Source organism: Periplaneta americana, chromosome 9 (genome assembly GCF_040183065.1).
Source record: "Periplaneta americana isolate PAMFEO1 chromosome 9, P.americana_PAMFEO1_priV1, whole genome shotgun sequence".
In the NCBI taxonomy this organism is placed as follows: domain Eukaryota; kingdom Metazoa; phylum Arthropoda; class Insecta; order Blattodea; family Blattidae; genus Periplaneta; species Periplaneta americana.
This window is the reverse complement of record NC_091125.1, coordinates 79099305-79120957: the sequence shown is the minus strand read 5'-3', so window position 1 is coordinate 79120957 and position 21653 is coordinate 79099305. Positions and strand designations below refer to the sequence as shown.

Below are 21653 nucleotides of genomic sequence, written 5' to 3'. Positions count from 1 at the left end.
TTATAGGAAACAGATAATGACCTGTTTGTTTCTCTTCATCGCAAAATGCTATTACTTGCTTAATAATATTTCTTTCACCAGTCCGTGCTACAGTATTCATGTTGAGTTGACAACACTGGACTGCAAGTGCAAATAAACTATCCCGCAAGAAGGCTCAAATTGTGAGTTGTGGGCAAGAGGAGTAGAATAGCTCTTGGTTGTGGGGGAGAAAAAGAGAGAGGCATAGAAAAGAGAGAAATAGGAATACAGGGAGAGAAATGAATTGCCGAGGCTGAAAAGGAATTAGGGTTCAGTTCGCATATCTTACGGGGGCACAAATCCGATGGTTGGACTATTCCTAAGTGATATAAAATGTTAAAAGTCTGTAACCAAGATGTACAGGATATTAAAATATAGCCTGTTAGTTCTTTGTATTTAGCGTTTATTTCGAGGCATAGGCCTACATAAGATAACTCGTTCGACAGGTGTTCAAGGAAACGAGGTTTTCACACTTCTTACATCCACAAAAAAACGGGTATTCACCGGTGTTACAACAACGTAATTGAAAGAATAAAATTCAAGTGTACTCACAACTCTGAGAAATACTGTAGGTTATACGCTGCTATAAATATGATTCATTTGGAAATACAAGGAAGTGACTGCGAATAGCCTATGTGCGAGTGAGGTCTGTGACCTTCAAATAGCTCAATCTCCAGACAGACAGACAGACCAGGCATACTCTTTTAGAAGCATTCAATGTGTATTGTGCATAGTGTTACTATGTTTTTTGCCGTGTGTTTGTGAATGTTATTTATAACGGCCCGACATAATTTACGATTTTAACATACTGTTTTGTATGTTCTACTACAAGGACCTATAACAACGAGGAATTGATTCTTTTGTTTAGCCTGTACCGTCAGCACAAAAGTTAATTTCACATACCGGTACTGACTTTATAGAATGTATTTTTACAGGTATGTTTTATTATTATTATTATTATTATTATTATTATTATTATTAGTAGTAGTAGTAGTAGTAGTAGTAGTAGTAGTAGTAGTAGTAAATATATATTATACATCCTAAACCACAGTCCGTGACAACAGCGCTTCCTCATTTCCGAGTTAAGAATGCAGTTAACCTTTGCACTATTTATGTTGACTGTTGTTGATTATTGCGGTGAGCAATAACAAAGACAGACCGCTCACATTTGACAAGACGAATGTCAACCTAATGAATGGGATGATAATAACATACTATGTTATAAAAAAATATATATTTTTGAAGATATTAAATACCGGTACCGGCAGTGTATATTAGCGACTGTTATTAGTCAAAATGTAAGAGCTTCAACCCTTCGACTAAAATGCCGGGTAACTTTCGCCGCTTGGTCTTCGCCATTTCGCCATCACCATCATCATAAGATAGGGAAGGCAACGGAAAACTACTTATCATCCCTTATACAGCCTAGTGTGTTGCGGATCTCCAAAATGATAGTTACGGTCAGGCTTTTAAGAAGTTACAGTGTAACTTAATCGTTGTGATCACTAACTCATCACTAGCTACATGCATTAATTACCGAAAAATCATATAGGATATACAAAAGTATTCGTTACCTTTTGACTAGATACTGCTTTCTTTTCATTTTAGTTTTTTTTCCGACACAATTTCAATTTTACATGTCTGGTTGACACTTGGAGAAACTCCTATGGCATTACATTGACAACAAAAAAACATTCATTCTTCTTGTAGGACTCAAACCCACGACCTTATTGCTAACAATATGCCCCATTACACTTGTTAATCATCAACAATATCCTCACAATTTTTTCTATGATACATGGCAGTACTTATAATCAGAATATTTAGCGTAACATCGGCAAGAGGAAATATAATTACTGTATAATTATTATCTATCTTTCAGGAAGAGTATGTGAGATTTATTTCTTTTAATTAAATAATTTGTTTGCAGATATAAGATGGCACCATACATTATTTTCATCATTACCTTCTTGGTAACAATGTGCTGCGGTCATACAAGCAAACATGAGGTTAGTAGTGTCATCACTGTCTCTCACTTTTATTTTTGGTAGTTGTTTTATCGGCGCTTTCACTTGCAGAGGACAAATGAATTAAAATAAATGCTACGAATTCTTTGTGTAAACAGCCCTGTCTAAAAATATAAATCTAAGAGTAGTGACGTACAGTGAGAAAATTAAGACATCAACAGTACGCAGATCAGCGTACACTGCATTAAAGAAACGTTGAAAAATTTGAAGTTACAAATACAAGAAAAACGTATTAATGCGTGCATGGTTCCTGCAAATTTCACAACTTTCGCTTCAAAATTTGTTGCAGAAATGATGCCAATAAGATCCATGGCTCATTATCTCAAAACAGCAAACAGCAATAACAATACCGGTAACAATGAAAATATTTTTTGTACTTACTGCTGCAGCGATACCATATGTCTAGAATCCGGATAACGACTTGAGCGATAGACAAATAAATAGAGACTTGAGCTGTTTCTGCTCCAGCACCACAGCGTAAATTCAATGGTTATGTGTACTGGGGTAACAATTAAAATACTGATTAAGAGACGGTTTTGTAGATGGACCATCATTGTCCTATTCTTCTCCCTCCCACTATTTCTTAGTCGTTTCTGACTGCAATTCTTTCAGTCGTCGCATTACAGATTAGTAGGCCTAGGTAACAAGCTTACAATATTATGAAACTTTCATTTTACTTACAATTGGAGACAAGTGGAATTTGAACTTGCGACGATAGCTTTATTGAGAATCAACTGTCTTGGATTTAGACGACTGAGCTATGAAGTCAGCTGAAGGAATACGAATTGCATATAGGCCTTACAAATGACGTCATAGCGCGGGAAAGCGAGTTATGAAATGTAATTATTCGTTATTGAGTGAAGGTAAAGAAAGCGGGAAGACACTAGAACCGCAGCATAAAACTGAAAAACGTGAAGTGAATAGAACCACACAATGACATTAAAGCTGACTTAAATTAAACCTACTTGCTTAAGAAGCTGAATGTATTTTTAGGAAATTGAAACTAACCAGTGAAAGCCAAACTTAAAGAAATAAAAACTAATCTGAAAAACCGCACTAACAAACTAAAACTAACTTGATAAAAAACAAACCTAACCCGAATAAACAAAATCGCACAAACTAATGCTAGTTTTAAAACACCAAACCTAATCTAAACAAAAGAAAAACGTAACTGAATCAAAAATACATTAAAAAACTAGCATTAGCGAATCAATAATCTAGCGCAGGGATCGGCAACCTATGACCCACAAGGCACTTCTATCAGGCCGACTGGCGAAAGGCAATAAGTATATAAATAAAATAATAAATTTAAAAACAGTTGAATGAAGAAAACTTTTTCCATTTCCCTTACTGCAACAGTATTTCACAAGAAGGAAGTACCATAGTTCCTCACAAAAGATTTTGTGAAATGTTAGAGTTGTTGCAGAAGGAATTTCATGCACGATTTCAGGATTTTTATAGGCCTACATTTTCCAAAGAAATTCGCTTATTTCAGAACCCTTTCGCCATTGAAATAGAGACAGTATCTGAAATGTATCAACTTGAACTCATTTACATGCAGACTAATGACGAACTGAAAAAAAAAATCATTAAAATATCAGGGTACGATTTTACAAATGTCTCTCAGTTACACAGTTTCATAACATGAAAAAAAGGTTCCGCTAAAATGCCGTCGGAAGCACTTCTATATCTGAGCAGAAGTTTTCAAGGATGAAATACGGTACGTAAAATCAAAATTTCGCTCAAGAATAATTGATAACCATTTGCATCACTGTTTACATAGCCTATATCAGTCGCCAACTTCGAAACAGATATAAATTTTCTTGCATCTAAAATTCAGCCGCAATCTTCTCATTAAAGATACGGCGTAAATTGTAATGTCAGATTTTCATTTGTACAATTGAAGCAGATATTGTTTTGAGACTTTGAATTTATGAGTCTACCAAAGTTACAAAGGCTAATTTATATAATTTAGTTGCTATTTTGTTTAGTTACATATATTATTTCATTTTTTTAATATGTAATAAATAATTAATTAATGAAGAGGGTAATTCTGTTTATATATTTGAATGATATTTAGGCCTATCATTCAATTGTAAATCATGTCCGGCCCAGTTCACTTCTTATTATTGTGGCCCACTCCTACAAAAAGGTTGCTAACCCCTGATCTAGCGTAACAAACACTCGCTTATGTCGGTGGTAGGCTATTTATTTAAAATACTATATGGCAGAAGCGAGCCTATACACTATACACGCATACGACACGCGCAGAAGTGCATGGAAGTAAAAAAACGGCAAGTATCCACATTCACCATAAGTATGGCGAAAACGTTCGTCTCTCATTATGTATCACCTTACGTCATAATCTAATGACTTGGATGGTTGATTATTGATAAGTAATTCTGACGTAATAAATCCATATATTTTTAAAACTGTATTAATTATACTTATCGGACCCAACATTCCTCTGAAATTACTTACTACAATGAACTTTTAATGAGCTCAAGTCGAAGTCTTCCCTCAAACTGAGCACATAATTAGATCTCCATAGCAGACGGACAAATATCAAAATTAGCTGCCGATACTGGTTCTAACTGTAAAGGTGCAATATTAAAGCTTGGGTATCAGATTATCAAAAAATTAAACAGTCTCTAGCCTTATGTAGTACAGTTCTCTCTCTATTGAGGAGGGGCTCACGACAGGAAGAACTTGTCTGTGAGATCAAACTGCACGTGCGCGGACTTCTCATGCATTCCCAGCGTGCACATTTCAAATCAAATCAAGAGGTTTCCTTTGTACGCCGGTTATACTATACGAAGGTTAGGTTCGGTTAGTTCAGGTTTTTATTAACCAAGTCCGCGCATGCGCAGTTTGATCTCACAGCCAAATTCTTCCTATCGATTGTCGCAGAGGATTGAGTACAATACTTTGTTTCGCATGTGACGTATCAGAATGGGGATTCACTAACTCTTTGAAAGTAGGTCTATGCACCATTATTTCTTAATAAAACATTCGAAGTAAGATTTTACAATTGAAGACCTCCCCGGAAGAAAGGTGTAACCCAAAAATCTATAATACACGTTTCAAGAGGAATGAAAATAAATTCAAGTTCATATTTTGTTAGATCTGTATTCACTAGCAGAACTATTTCACTACTCTAGGATGCATGTTTATTTAGCTATTGGATGCAATAATTTATTGTTATGAATGGATGCTTTACAATTAGGCCTACTTATTACATCTAAGTCACATATTTAATTAATTCGATGTTCTCTCTTCTTCTTCTTCTTCTTCTTCAGTCCCTTCTGCTGCTAAGCGTCGGGTTCGCCTCTCTCTGTCCATTTCATCCATTTTTCCCGGTCTCTACACATTCTCTTCATCTCTACCATTGTTTTTCCTTTCTGTTGGCCTATTCTTTCTATTGTATCCTCCCATTTAATCCTTGGTCTTCCTCTTCTCTTTCTTCCGTCCACTTCATTTCCATCACCTGCTTAATCTTCCTTTCTTCTCCCATACAATATACATGCCAAAACCATTTCAACTGCCTTTCATTAATCACCTCTGTTAATGCTTTTCTCAGTTTAACTTCTTCTCTTATCCTGTCATTCCTTATCCTATCTCTTCTGGTCTTTCCTACAGTTCTTCTAAGATATTTCATTTCCACTGCTGTTAATTTACTTCGATGTTTATCTAAGAATGGTAAGCTTTCGGTACTATATTGTATTATAGGTTTAATTATTGAATTATATATCTGTATTTTTGTCTTAGTGGCTATTTCCTTTTTCCCAACTATTGTATTATTAATTTGATGTTACATCATTTTTCCAGAAAGGTCTTCAATTATACTGTGGAGATCTGTGTGAGCATTCGCATGTTTCATGGCCAGCACTATTATGTTAAATCATCATCATAGAAACAGAATCTATTATTATTAATGTTAGAAATGAATCTATGACCAGCTGTAATGCACCAAAGATTATGTTCTCTTTGAACAGAATATGTCTTTATTATGACAGTAAAACATTTTTTATAAAGCCTGTCTTTTCATTGCAGTGAATAAAATTATGTATGTGACTTGGATGTGGTGTGGAAGTTTTTGCACAAGACTCGTAGGTACTGAAAATCTCGCCACTCGTGCAAAAAAAGTTATGCTTTATACACAAGTTACATAAATAACTATTACACGTTGCCGTATATTAAGATATAAAAATTCCTTATTATATGTCAGAAAAAATCTATTCCTTTGGGAAGTTAAGCACTGAAGTCGCCTGAAGACCAACATAAAAGTTTGATTGATATTTCCAAAATTGTTTTTACAGAGCACTGATTATGTTGCTGCTGTGGTGGAATACAACGCCATCGGCAATCGCACCATTCATTCTCCTAAACAAATACTTGCTATGAATGCTCATAATTATGTGAACTACATCCAGCAAGCGGCAGATTCAGTAAGTGTTAACTTATTCCAAGTATAAAATAATTCCATTTGGTATTCAAAGCATGTATTTCTGATTTTGAATACTGTTTTACTTCGAGCTAGTTCCACATACATTTAGCAATTACGCATCACCTGGACCAGATATACAATTTTTATTAGCAATAATAAAATTATTCAAGACCAAGAGTAGATAACAAAAATATTTACATTCTTAGGCCACATCAACGGACGTATATACGTGATCCAACATCGTAAGATGAAGTTTAAATTTACAATGTTTCTTTCCACCCATAAGCAGTGCTGACTAGATCCGACACTATGGACAGTACTCTATAACAGAGTCGCCAGTATGAGAGGAGAATTTCAAGCCTCTGGCGTGAAACGAACTCGATAGCTCAGTTGGTAGAGCGCCTGACCGGAGTACAGGAAGTCGCAGGTTCGAATCCCGCTCGAGGTTGTGAAAATTTTTCGTTCATACCAAGGCATGATTGTGACTATATAGGCCTAAGTATTTAAATATTCATCAACGGACGTATATACGTCATCCAACATCGTAAGATGAAGTTTACATTTAGAATATATATTTCCTTGCCAGAATTTCATACTGTATCTCAGACTACGCAAACACTTAACAGATATATCCAGCAATTTCAAAATGCTGCAATATGGTGCAGATTCTCTATTAATTATTAAAAAAAAACTAGACCCACAAAATAGAATCAATAATTCATTCGGGAAATTAATATCCGAAGTAGATTTTGAAGAATATCTGACGATTTTCTCCTTTGAAATCACAAAAACGTTTTACATTATCATAAAGTCTTTTTGCTTACAGCTCATCCCAACTCTTCTTTATTTTTATTCTTTCTTACGTCAATTTCAACCAGTCTTTAACACAATTATGTTCACTTCTGTTAATACAACATATTGTTCTTAATCTACTAAGGCAAAATTGTTCTCTTTTCATTTACATAAATCCATGTTATAACATCATGGTTGCTTCTGTGCATATGGTAGCAGTAGACATCAACGATGAAAGCAGGCTTACCTCCCTTTTAAGTGATAACTTCACCTTCTCTGGTTGTGCTGTTCTTGCTGTCACTCATGTCTTATCCAGTCTATTAATACTTATAGGCTTACTATAATGCTTTTCATGCGACTTAATTCATACGTCTCATCTTCTTCGTGGCTACACTATTTTGTCTGGGCGTATGTAATATTTAATTTACCGTAAGTCTTAACATTACAACTAGGCTTAAGCACGAATGACTCCTGTTGTTCAGGCAGTTAAAAGCCGCAACCTCCATGAACTAAGTCACATGAAAAGGAGTACAGTAATACGAGAAGTATGGCGTATTAATAAAGAAACAATTGCAAACGAACGATTTAGATTGGCAGTAAAGAACCAGTCCATAAACAAACAGAACTTTGGCTGCTAGCAGCACTGTGAATGTACAAATGCCTCTATGAACTAAGTCGCATGAAAAGGAGTACAGTAGTACTTAATACGAGAGGTATGGTGTATTAATAAAGAAACAATTGCAATACGAACGATTTAGATAAACAAACAGAACTTTGGCCGCTAGCAGCACTGTCAATATACAAGTACAAGTGCCTCTAGGTGTCTAGGAGTATGTCTACTAACAGCACGACGGCCAATAGTATGATCTGGTTTAAGAGAGTGTAAGATGCTTTGAAGCCATTCTTCATATTTGACCTTATAAATATTCTCTACTTCTTACAACAAATATACTTAGTGAATTTGAAAGCAATTTTTTTAAATAATTAAATTATATCTGAACTAATTTTCTTTTCTATGGAGGTTATTATTGCTTAAAAATGTAACGCCAGTTTTATTTTCTCCACAGCAGGTGGATATCATAGTGTTCCCTGAGTGTGGATTAAGTACTATCTATCTGCCAGAAAATCGAAGCGAGATTCGGCCGTTACTTACACGGATTCCTGATCCTGAAGAATTCAAGAATCCTTGTCTACATTTGGAAGAAGACACGCCAGAGGTAAAATACATATAATTGACTAGATACCACAAAGATTCACGCCGTTAGCTAGGTACGTTGAATCCCAGCTGGCAAATGTACACAGAAGACACACACAGTATAGATTTATATAACACTGTGGGTGGAGTAAATCTGCACTGATAGGAACACCTCTTGTTCTGCTTACAGAATGAGACTTCAATTTGTACAGTTTCAATATATATTATAGGCTTGTTTCTGCAGCAGTTTGCAACCGTCAAAAGCAGGGCTTTACAATGTGTAAAATGGGTGTAATAATAATAATAATAATAATAATAATAATAATAATAATAATAATAATAATAATAATAATAATGCTTTATTTTTCTGGCAGAGTTAAGGCCGTGAGACCTTCTCTTCCACTCAACCAGAGGACAAAAAGGAAATACATGTATGCATGCTTATGACTAGAGTCCTACGTTTGGGTACTTTGAATACAAGTTAGATATACATCGATCATACTAGATTCAATGGAAAGCTAGTTGCAGTCAACAGGTCACACTTCAGGCTTCCCTCATGCACTGGTATTGTGTGTCTGCATATATTTATTCCTGTACCTGTGTGTATAAGTAGTGAAAAACAGTAATATCATTTGGATTTAATAACAACAATAACGAAGTATATATTTAAAGGCAGCTTATATGCAATGAAAGTTCATTTTTACTAGGGATAGACGAAAAAAAAATGAGGAGCCAGCCTCTTTATTTTCAGGAGTCACATATAATGAGGAAACCATTCGAACTAAGATAGAGATACATTTATTGAAATATGACGCATTCAGAGCTAAAGTGGATCAAGTCCATGAGACGTAGTTTTGGGATAATAGGACTTAAAGTTAACTTGCTCTAGCGGATTATCTAATTTCAATAGTAATTATTTTATTGCTCCATTCTCAAATTCTAGATTTATAAAATATAAACAATTGTGATGTTAATTGATGCAACGCTTTGGTGACTTGATCCACTATGGCTCAGAACATCGTGAACAAATAATCTGAGCCAAAAATGCCTGGTGTCACCTACCGGCGAATGCTTGGAATTAATTACTGCTCGGAAAATATCCAATTTCAGATAAAATAAGCTTGCCATTGGTCCCTATCCTGTGTAAGATTACTTCATTCTCTATCATCATACCCCATCTCCCTCAAATACATTTTAATATTATCCTCCCATCTACGTCTCGGTCTCCCAATAGGTCTTTTTCCCTTTGGTCTCCCAACTAACACTCTATGTGGATTTTTAGATTCGTCCATACATGCTACATGCCCTGCCCATCTCAAACGTCTGGATTTAATGTTCCTAATTATGTCAAGTGACGAATACAATGCGTGCAGTAGTACAATAGGCATACTTTCATAAAATATAAGAGAAAATAAGAATTCCCAATAAAAGTCAAACATTCGTAGATCAACATATTCATTTATTTATTCTAATGGCGAGTACACTGTGCGATGACATTGACCCAAAGAGTAATTCAAAAACAAACAGCAAGAAAGAGTTGATCAACATATACGTAGGATAATAGGCCTATTATAATCCGTTATAATCTAAGTTACCCAAGTGAAAAACAGTTCTCAAATATTTTGTGAATCAGATCGCCACAAATGACCAGATAAAAATGAATATCCCTATAAACAAGACGTAAATAACTTCAGATGTAATTGCAAGAATAATATTGAGAGTCAACAGTATAGACTACAGAAGCTGTTAAAGCGTGAGTACTATTTCTGATTGTGGCTAAGTTTTTTAACAGCTTCCGAAAAACAGTTCTCCATCAGTATCCCTTAACATAATTCTCCTTTCTCTATTTATCAATTTACAAGGAAGGGTGACATACTCATATGTTATTGAAATGAATAAGCAATTATTTTTCCAGATCTTGCAGATTTTGTCGTGTGCAGCCCGAAATGCAAGTATATATGTTGTGGTGAATCTTCCGGAGTTATCACCCTGCAGTGGCACCGATTGTCCTCCTGATGGCGCATTTTTTTACAACACCAATATAGTCTTCGACAGATCAGGAACAATCATAGCTAGGTGAGCATTAGTAGTTCTAAAATTGATTGGTTGTTTTGTTAGAAAACACTCCTAGGTCGATGAAAACATTTCAGGGTACTAATAATCTGCCAGCGTAGAGAATTCCATTCCTGACATGGGGATCTTTGTAAAGTGTGATTCATTACCTTTGATGATAAAAAATGATGGAAGAAAATGATGACTAGGGGAATTCAATTTTGTCTTAGGCAAGAAACAGTCGATAAATTTTGTGTTAATCTCTATCATCATGAGCAAAATTATTTTTTGTGCCTCACATCTACAACACAGTAGAGGTAAGCTGTGCTAGAAGGTTTATTACCCTTCAAAATACAGTCGTCCTAGTCTGGGTTTCAACCTCAGAATTTCGTGTCTGGTGGCAAGCATAGTAACCAATTAAGCCAATTAGGAGTTAGTGGTTTTGAAGTATGAATTGCAAGTTATTGAATTTCTTAGCACGGTAATATTTTCTGCAATGTAATAATTATCAAATAATGTTTTGAATATTCTGGATTCTGTAAAACAGTTCCGACTTTCATGAAAGTTTAGAAACGCTGGTCTAAGTGACCAAATCTCCAAGCCTAGAAGTATTACTGACTAACGATTAATAGTAGTTCCTCAGGAGAATCGAAGATTGGAATATTGAGTAAATGAATTGTAATAAGAAATAAAAAGCATTTATTTAGTCAATACTAGTATGTACTTAGATAAGTTCCGTTGCGTTTCCTGTTAGGTACTTATTTATATTTAAAAAATATTGTTATAAAGGTGACACATACTTTCTCATTACACATTATGTACGATTTGTAACAAAAGTTTCGTATTATCTACAGTAATCTCACTAGAGGTTTTGATTTATCCAGAGAAAATCAAAACTCGAGTGGGATTTAATTGACTATTACACGATTAGAAGAAAATAGCTATATAACAATTAGAAGAAATAAAAGTAAGTACTCTGATACCGGTACAATAAAATATTGACTTACTGAAAACTAAACTATCTTGAAAATGTATTATTGTATCTTGTACATCTTATCATTACAAATATTCTGCTAGATGTCTATAGTGTGTTATGATCTGCTCTTCTCTTGTTACCAGTTGTGCCAACTATACAATCTGGTCGAAAATATGAAGCAGGTTAGAGAGACAGGGAAACGAGACAAGTGACTGAGCTTATTACTACTTTCTCACCCACCCTCTGAATATGGCCCATAGTGGTAAAAATGTGTTCTCCAAGCTGACATCAACCCAGTCAAGCTCTTTGTCAGGCAGCTGTCCAAGTCCATGAGCGGTGTCCAGTGTTTTCTTGTCACTCAGAACTTTCAAAGCCCGGGAGAAAGTCTATAAAGAAAGGGTCAACAACCTTCAAGCAGAATGACAAAATCCAAGCTACCCCTACAGATCAAGGCCGGTTTAAATAATCCACCCATGACTACTCTAGAGCCAACTGTATCGGTATATTACATGCACATTAATTTTTTTTAATATAAGTCATAGCTCATTAAACTAATAACACGTTATTACGCATTAAATAGATGTAAGCCAATGTCATTCATTTTACACAAATTCCCTTTATACATATAAATTTATTTATTGTTATCACAAATGCTAAAATATGTATTTCCGTTCAAGTCTCCTAATCTATTTTTAAATGTCACCACAATACTTCCTCTATATGCTTAGTAAGATAAGAAAGAAGAAACTATCACTAGGAACATAAGGAAGCTTAAGACACTATGGTGAAATAATGGTGAAAAATGAAGAAAATGGAAATTTATTGTGACTCTCTATTTAGACCGAGCTCAAAACCTAATTAATTTATGTTCCCATGACTATTTTGAAGCTTTTGAGCTAATATAAACTAAAGATTATTAAAATTGTGAGGCAAGGAGCCGTTTTAGTGATGTCAATATAAAATATATTTAAAAAATATAATTTCAAAGCTATTAGCTCTAAAGGCACCAAATTTTGTACAGATGATAGTATTGTAGGCATGTTTATGTAGTTTAAAAGTCATAAATTTTTTATGAAAATTGTAAAAGATTTAAAACTCACATAAGTGTCCCCATAATATCTTGCACTGAATTGTATATCTAATCGTATAAGAATTGATGTTTGACAAGGGACAGAAGTGAAGAAGTTGGCAAAAAAAAAACCTATTTATAAAGGTTAATAATGACCAAGAGGCCATCAGGATTTATGCGTTTCTTTCCTCTTTTATACATTCTCATTATCGTGTTGTAACTTTCTTGATACTGGTACCATGTTGGTAAGGGAAACGTGTTGCACACTGTTGTAGAGAGTAATGGTTTGTAAATACTAGTAGAAATCTATTGTAGATTTGTGTGTCATATGAATAATACATTTTTGTGTATGATTGTTTATTTATCAAAACTACATTATAATCTTCATTACAGGTATTTATAAATGATGGAGTTTATAATGTTTTCTTAGAAATAATATTAGACCTGCATTAAGAGGTACCGTATCTTATATTTAAAAAAGCCACTTCTGTCTGGACACCCTACCACGTCACTGCCAACCAGAATTTGCCAGGTGTACGGTATTGTACAGGACATCCCATATTTGAGACTGTAAAAGTTTGTCCCTTATTGACCCTTACAGATCGTCCAAAATACTGTATTTGCGGACTAGTAAAGGAACGGCCATTTTAATTAATTTTCTTTTAATATTTAATGTCTTTTCTGTGCGGATATCATTTTATTTACATAGCTTAGTCGGCTAAGGTGCTTGCCTGCCGATCTGGAGTTCCATTCGAGCTCGGGTTCGATTTCCACTTGGGCTGATTACCTGGTTGGGTTTTTTCCGAGTTTTTTCCCAACCATAAGGCAAATGTCAGGTAATTTATGGCGAATCTTCGGTCTCGTCTCATTATCACCAATTCCATCGACGCTAAATAACTTGTATTTGATATGGAGTCGTTAAATAACCAAGTAAAAAAATCATGTCATTTATGTTAAACAATAATTACAGATAAAATGATAGAATGTCAAGTGACAAGTAAAACGCACATGAAATAGTTTCTATACACTTCTACTATATGCCAGTTACGAAAAATAAGTGAAGGGATGAAAGGAACAGTAACTTACAGTATGTTCCTCAGATCTCACAAAAGCTGATGTACAAGTTATCTTAGATTTTAATCATAGTTGTCATTCATTTTGTGAAGTAATTACAGTAATACAGATTCAACCTCGCTATGTAATGCCAAAAAAGAAACGACATATAAATAATCGTAATAAACTTTGTACTGTACAGTAAAGTGATGAATTCAGTTTATAAAATATACGGTACTTTTCACTAGCAATCAGTTATTTTATTAAATATTTAGTAATATAAGACCATTTATTTAGTAATATAAGACCATTCCAATTGTTTTCAAATCTAAATCTCAAGTAATAAAATTACAATAAAATAATTAAACGTTAGTGTTTTTAGATATGTACAATACTATTCCAATAATACTGCGTGATGTTCACATGGAGTTCTCTCAAATTACAGTATGTGCATTTTCTTTCGATAAACATCACATCTCGAGTCTTGACCTTATTGTGACCCTTATTGGCAATCTGAACCTGGTAACCCTATTGCCAATGATCAGACGGATTTTTTTTTTACTCAAATTATCAATTTAACTAAAAGTTCTAAATCCTCCAGTTTCTTAGAAAGTTTATAATTAGGCCTACTGGTATGATATAATAGGTACTGCAAGTTCAACCTAGACAAAATTTCTTTTTTACTCAAATGATCAATTTAACTAAAAGTTCTAAATCCTTCAGTTTCTTAGAAAGTTTATAATAATTACCAGTATGATTGATATGGTTTGGATAACAGGTACCGCAAGTTCAACCTATTTGGAGAACCTGGATTTGATATTACACCCACAGCAGAGCTTTCGACATTCGACACTGATTTTAACGTGCGCTTTGGCCTGTCCACTTGTTTTGATATCTACTTTCATGATCCGATAATGCAGCTTGTGAAAGAGAAGGGCATCACCGACATTGCTTTTCCAGTTGCGTGGTTCTCGGAAATTCCGTTCATTACAGGTAAGTTACAGTATCCTTAATTCGTGTAATACTGTAGATACTCGAACACACGAAAGATATAAGTTATGTTAGGTCTATTAGGACATTCACTCTTCTTTTAAAATGGCTTTTGCTTCCAATTGCAGTCATTTTGCACACCATACGATGTAATGACCAAGAATCAGATTTTAATGACTTATCATATTTTTATTTGTTATTTTATTCATTTATTCATTCATAGTGTTCTGCCCACGGGCAGGTCTTTCACTGCAAACCCAGCGTTCTCCAGTCTTTTCTATGGTACAATAATTTCAAAATAAACTATGAATAGAATTGTTTTGCTATTTTAGATTTTTAGATAATGTTTTCAGATTATTATTATTATTATTATTATTATTATTATTATTATTATTATTATTATTATTATTATTATTATTTCAAAAATAGTAAATTATAACATCAATGGGAATTACTAACCAAGCTTTGAAACATTTCATAAAGCATAAGATAGAAGAATTAAAGCATAAAGCACTTTGGCAAGGCCAATACTTTGTTCTGGCAGTGAAATCTGAATTATAAAAGTGCGCAACAGAAAAATAATCATGGTCAGTGATCCTTAAGAAGGGCTCCTTGATTTACAAAATGAGATTAAAAATCGAACGGACCTACAAGTATTCAGAAAAAAAAAAAAATATAACCAGCAACACTTCATACTGATAACAGCAGATTCAATTAATAACAACATGACCATATACAGCGAAAGAGAGAGATTATGTCTATCTCGATAGTCTTTATTTATCAATCAAAAGGTAAAATACCACTGAGGAGACCCCTGAAACGTTGGTAGGAGACAGAAACAGATCACGAAGTCTAATACACGCAAGCATACAATGGTTATTATCAATGTCACTTCTGCTCCCGCCGCCACCGCCGCCGCCGCCGCCGCCGCCGCCGCCACCACCACCACCACCACCACCACCACCACCACCACCACCACCACCACCACCACCAAATATTTAGCAGTTTTGTACGATTTTCTCGTTGTTTTACAATTTAAGGTACGGCTCACTTGAAATGTTTATTTCATTACAGCTTCAACATTCATTAGTATGTTTAAATTTGTCTAAAATAAAATACCAGTAACTTACTACTCAAACAGCTCACTAAAATCTCACTTTAACCATCTTTGGTTGTACCATGGTTACCTCTGCATGAAGAAGTAATCTCTAGATTTCAGGTTCCAGTTTACTGACCGTAAAAAAATTCCTTTGCTTATGATAAAAATAGGTAGAGACAAAATTCTGTATACAGGCCTATCAGTATTCCATTCTCAATCACACTACTTAAAAGCTATTTACGCGTAATGATACTGATGATGCGTACGTACAATTTCCATAAATTGAAAGTAGGTATCTGTTAGGGCAAGGCCAGTCAAAAAGAGAGAATGACTTCATTGTGAAATGCTCAGCATTGAAAGAAATACATACCAGTAAATGAATATATAAATAATAAATACAAAAGTAAACAAATAAATAAGTAAATAAGTCAAACTCACCATTAAGCTATGACTTGTCATAAAAGATGGGGTTCGAATCTTGCAACTCCATGGTGGAACTCGTAGTTTGGTTTCCTCACAGTACTTCCATTACGCATTCAAACATTCTCTAATTTTCCGTTTGTCAGCTAATTATCATCGCTCCATGAAGAAAAAATTAGTTTTACCAATTAGTAGTTACTGGTATCTCGTATCTTCTAACAATCGGCGGGGAGTAAGTTCTAAGTCAATTGAGCTAAAAGAAAGTCTGTAATAGATATAATAACCAAAAAAAACAAATAAATAAGTAAAGAGATACATATATGCATGAATGAATACATTACATGAATGAATAAATATATACATGAATAAATGAATGGGTGAATGAGCAATGGAACTAACAAATAAATGAACTAAATAAATAAATATAGAAGGATGTGGTTAACAACTTGATAACCCACATTTTGTTTAATAACTATTGTACCAATTTTGTTACAAAATTATCTGATAAACGAAGTTTGTCTCAATCGGACAATGAATGTCGGAGTTATTGTCAAGTTGTTAAACCACCTTGCTTGTGAAACAAGGAAAACAAAGATAATCATAAATTTTTAATATGGCAGCTGTATATAAGGGAGTATGAAAGGAGTACAGTAACATACAGATAAGATGAGAACTTCTGTTTATTTCAAAATTCTGCATATATATACAACAGTCAAAAATAAGAATGGAAAAACTAGATACGGTATTATATACATCAAAGTTAGAACAATTTCATGACATACTTACACAATCTTTGGAAGAAGAGTTACGCAAGTTCAGCTAATTTAATTACCTTCAACTTACCGTATTTTTTATAGCATTAAAAATAAAACTGGTTTCTCCATTTCCTCAGAATGAACTTTATGTGAATTGCGAAACTTTTTCCATACTCATGAAATAATTTGAACTTTTGTCTATTTTACAGTATAAATAGGCAGTTACGAGATGGATTATTATTACCTAATGGGAAAATGTTGAAAGTTGCAAGTACGTTACTCAAAACTTATAATAATAAAAAAACAAATAAGAGCATCTCAGTTTTATAATCGGTCAAACTAACAATAAAATATCTAAAATGGGATTTTGACCTGCTAACTGGACAAAATGGAGTCAAGTTTTATCTATACAATATAGACGAAAGTATTAGATTCCTCTTGTTTTTAGATGTTTAACAGGCAGATTAAGTTAAACTCATATGCATTCATTGAGTAAATGCGAAGTATTAATATAGCTAAATACTATGTGCAACTAATTGTATCGATAACTGAATTCTCCACAGTTCCAATTAGCAGCATAATGACCTTCGCTGATAATATTAGGAATAGTATTACAGGATGTGATATAGATCTTGAAGTTTGAGATGCACAATATCTATTACTGACGTGACTTTTATAGTTTCATTAGGTCAACCTGTAACTTATATATGAATTGGAGAACAAAAAGATGAAGACCTTTCTTTGGGAAATAATACTGAGAATGAATAATTTCAAGGAAAAATTGTTCCGGGGCCAGGTATCAAACCCGGGACCTTTGGTTAAATGTACCAACGCTCTACCAACTAAGCTACCCGGGAACTCTACCAGACACTGATCCAATTTTTCCTCTATATCCACAAACCTCAAGGTGGGCTGACAACAGTCACGCAACCAACACTGAGTGCACACTAACTCTGTGTGACTTAAATTGTGGTTTTCTGTTAACGAACAGTGACGTGCATTATGCAAATCAAGCTTTCAGGTATAACTCCCTGTAAATTTGATTTGAATAATTTCGAAGAAAAATTGTTCCGGGGCCGGGTTCGAACCTGGGACCTTGGTACGTTTAATGAAAGGTTCCACAACAATTTTTCCTCGAAATTATTCAACTCAACTTTATAGGGAGTTATACCTGAAAGCTTTATTTGCATAATACTGAGAATGTTTTATAAACTTGCAGTTTATTTGTTTGTGCCAAAACTCTAATAAATTATACTTACTATTTATTACAGCCATACAGGTTCAAGAAGGATGGGCCCGGACTCTTGACATCAATTTGTTAGCTGCTGGCTATGATGATCCAGCTAATAGGAATGGGGGTAGTGGAATATATGCAGGAAGAAAAGGAAAATTGACAGCTATAATGCCTCTTACCAAGACCAGCCGAATGCTGATAAGCAGAGTTCCCAAGAAAAATATTGCCAGTCAAGTCTCACATCATGCATCGACAGTAGAATCAGAACAGCCTGTAACATCTACATCAGAAAGATTATTCTTCTCAGATTATCTTGCTCCATATACGACACAACTTTTGCAAGACGCTGCCACTAACACGACCATATGCGACAGGGGACTGTGTTGTAAATTTGAGGTTCGAACAGAAAATGTTATAACATACACAAATTCAGCGAGTATAAGACTGGTGGTCTTCAATGGAATTCGTCCATTTTTTGGCGGAAGAACTGGAGGAATTCAAGTATGCTCTATTATCACATGTAGTAACTCCAGTTTGTCTTCTTGTGGGCAACCAGTTGATCCTACGAAACAATTAACGAAGTTTGATCTTATAAGTATTAAAGGGAATTTCAATCAAACTAACTCTATCCATGTACCAAACACTCTAAAGAATACAATATTACCTCTGGATGTAGAATCATACACAGTGAGTTCTAGAAACCTTACAAACTTATTGACCCACGTTCACCTTCGTACCATCAAGACAATCAGAAACCTGTGGACATTTGGAATTTATAGCAGAGAATATGATTTAGACGACCTGCCATTTACATTACCTTCTACTTCTTCTTAAGAAAGAACGATGAAGTGAGCTGCGCCGAAATCATGTGCAAACATAGTGCAAAGTGGATAAGTACCAGTAATATACATTTGTTTAGAGTTACAGACTACTGTATCGATTATATTTAGCCTATACTGGTACCACATATACTTCGGAATATTTGCGTGCAAAATTTTTTCCCCATTGTATTACTCCAAATTTGTTTTCATTTGGTATTCAATTCTTAATTAATCGCACCACTGTCGAAATGACAATCTATTTTGGCAACTTTTCTATACTGGTAACCGAACACACAGTAATATTTGTAGAAAGTGGAAGATGTGGATCGCATTTCCAATACTGCATTAACATTAGTAGAAAACGTAGTACATGCTATGGGCTCCGAGTTTTCGAGGGTCCTAAATAGAAAATAAAAAATTAAATACCGGTAAACAAATTGAAAATGCTTATAAGCTGTCTCTTGGATCCTAATCTTACTGAAGCTAAAGGAGACGTAAACAAAGAGAGAATAATGAGTAATCACTCTTACACTTAGAATTTATCATTTTAAAAGAAAGAGTAGCTAACTTTACACATCTTTAAAATCTAGTATAACGGAAAAATTACCCAAATACAATATTTTGTCAAAAAAACCGAATAAACTGAGTCCAGACGAACTATTCAACTGGACACCGAAACAGAGAGTAAAAAAGAACTGTCAGTGCAAAAACCAGACAGTTGGCAACTCTACAACCTAGATTATTCAGATGTGACTCAGAGATACACATTGGTGCCTTGTTCACTAAAGTGCAAAAAATTAAAGCTCTGGCAAGCAAAGAAACGATTTCTAAAAGACCTAGTAACGTCTATTTTTGAACTTGCTTCTTTCTACCTGCTACTCACATGGACCAACCAGTAGAAAATGAATTTCATTTGTCACTCACCTTTCTGGCACCACACATCAAGTGAAGATGGCATTGCTACATAGATCCTTAGCTCCGTTGTTATTGTACAGGAAGCACATATCGGTACTTTTCAACTTATCAGTAATAAACATAAAACCTCTGTCCGCCTGCTGACTATCTCCGGGCAATGCTGCTAGCTTCAGGACTGTGCTCTGGTCCTACACCTCCCATGTGCTTCAATAGAAACGTCACAAGTCGATTCTTTCATTGCAGTAGCAGCAGCACCAGACATTTCTTCCAAATCCGAATATTAATGAATGATTTTCAGATAGGAGCAACTATGTTACCAGAATAGGAAGTACAGTACAGATGAAATTTACAGAAGGCGAGTCTTTAAATTATTATTATTGTGTATTAGGCTTTTCCGTATAAATTTCAGTTTGTAGAAGTGTCAAGTGTAAATAGAATACTAATTAAAGAACTGAACGAAATTTACAAGTACATATTTTAAGTCACTGATATAATATCATAAAATGAACATATCTGGAAACTGATTTCCACAGAAAATTTTGAAGTATCGACAAAAACAAGGCTAAATAAATTTCTGAAGTTGGTGCAGATAATTTTAACCTAAACTATAGGTGAATATGAAGATGATTATATTATCATCGTCATCATCATTATTGTATAATACTATGACTAAAATACTGGTGTGAGACACACAGGCCACAGCATTTGAAACGTAGAAAGAAGAAGAAATTCATGACTACAATTTTAATAATGTTTCCACTTGTTTCATTCTTGCATGAATGATGTTTGTATAATTTTGAAAGTCACTGGATAATAAAGAAAAATATGTGTTATATGGGTTACAAATGAAAATCTGTATTTATATAAAACAAATGGTGCACTGCTTATTGTGTAAGAAATTTCCCTTCAAATTATTAACAGTAAATATGTATAAAGTCAATTTGTACAATAAAATTAATTAATGAGCATGCCATTGCCATGAATGGAATATTTAATTCATAAACTTGCACGCTCTAATGTTATGCATAGACTACCTTATGTTACCAAAATTGTGATGTTAAAAATTTACTCAATTTCCTTTGTATAGAAGATATATTTCGAACACGAATATATATATATATATATATATATATATATATATATATATATATATATGTTCTAAGCTTACTGGCACAAGAAAAATTATTATTGTATATTTACCACAGTTATAGATGTACGAGTAAAACACATCTGTTGAGATTAAAAAGATTCGATTATGTGCTAACAATATTAGGGACGTCACAGACTGAAATACATATTTGTCTATAACGGTGTACTTCTTTTCAATCTTTTATACTGCTAAAGAAGAAGTGATGTGTTGTTTCTGTCAATCAAGGATATTTTCATATAGCACAAGATTTAAAATCTGTCTGGAGTCTTACATTGATCAGCAATATATTTAAAGCATGAGTAGGCCTACAACGAAAGGTTTGATTATAATGTAACAGTAACAGTGATAAAAATTTAACAACAGAAAACTGATTGCTGATACACAAAGTGACATGTAACTCAGATGATATGGCAGGATATGTTTTGCTACACTGTCTACTAGACTATATTGCCAATTTATCGCTGGCAGACGAGAAATCGCAGTGGATTATTTCATTCTCCCTTTGTTTAGCAGTGCTGTATTAGCCTGCACTCTCTTCTAGATTATGAAACCACTTCCTGTTTCGTTAGTATAAACCTAACAACCAGTATGAACCTTAGGTCAAGTGCAAACCATATAAATGAAGTGACTTTTTTGTTAG

The 21653-nt window shown here is 34.2% G+C and overlaps 1 protein-coding gene across 3 annotated transcripts; it reads left to right on the top strand.

Annotated features, from left to right (window-relative positions):
- The first annotated feature begins 214 nt into the window (after positions 1-214).
- On the top strand, positions 215-21024 carry LOC138706129 (vanin-like protein 1). 3 transcript variants are annotated; one of them, XM_069835114.1, is made up of 7 exons: positions 216-953; positions 1949-2027; positions 6365-6493; positions 8352-8501; positions 10395-10555; positions 14408-14622; positions 18165-21023. In XM_069835114.1, the coding sequence occupies exons 1-7, from the start codon at positions 940-942 to the stop codon at positions 18959-18961; spliced, it is 1545 nt and encodes a 514-aa protein (XP_069691215.1). In that variant the 5' UTR covers positions 216-939; the 3' UTR covers positions 18962-21023. The 3 variants fall into 3 exon arrangements, with proteins under 3 accessions (XP_069691217.1, XP_069691215.1, XP_069691218.1); XM_069835116.1 differs by lacking the exon at positions 6365-6493 and having other exon boundaries at positions 215-953; positions 18165-21024; XM_069835117.1 differs by lacking the exon at positions 1949-2027 and having other exon boundaries at positions 217-953; positions 18165-21022.
- Positions 21025-21653: the final 629 nt, after the last annotated feature.

Coding starts and splice junctions, on each gene's coding strand:
- LOC138706129 (XM_069835114.1), top strand. Junction 6,494..8,351: donor TCCAGCAAGCGGCAGATTCA/GTAAGTGTTAAC, acceptor TTTTCTCCACAG/CAGGTGGATATCATAGTGTT. Junction 14,623..18,164: donor GGAAATTCCGTTCATTACAG/GTAAGTTACAGT, acceptor TATTTATTACAG/CCATACAGGTTCAAGAAGGA.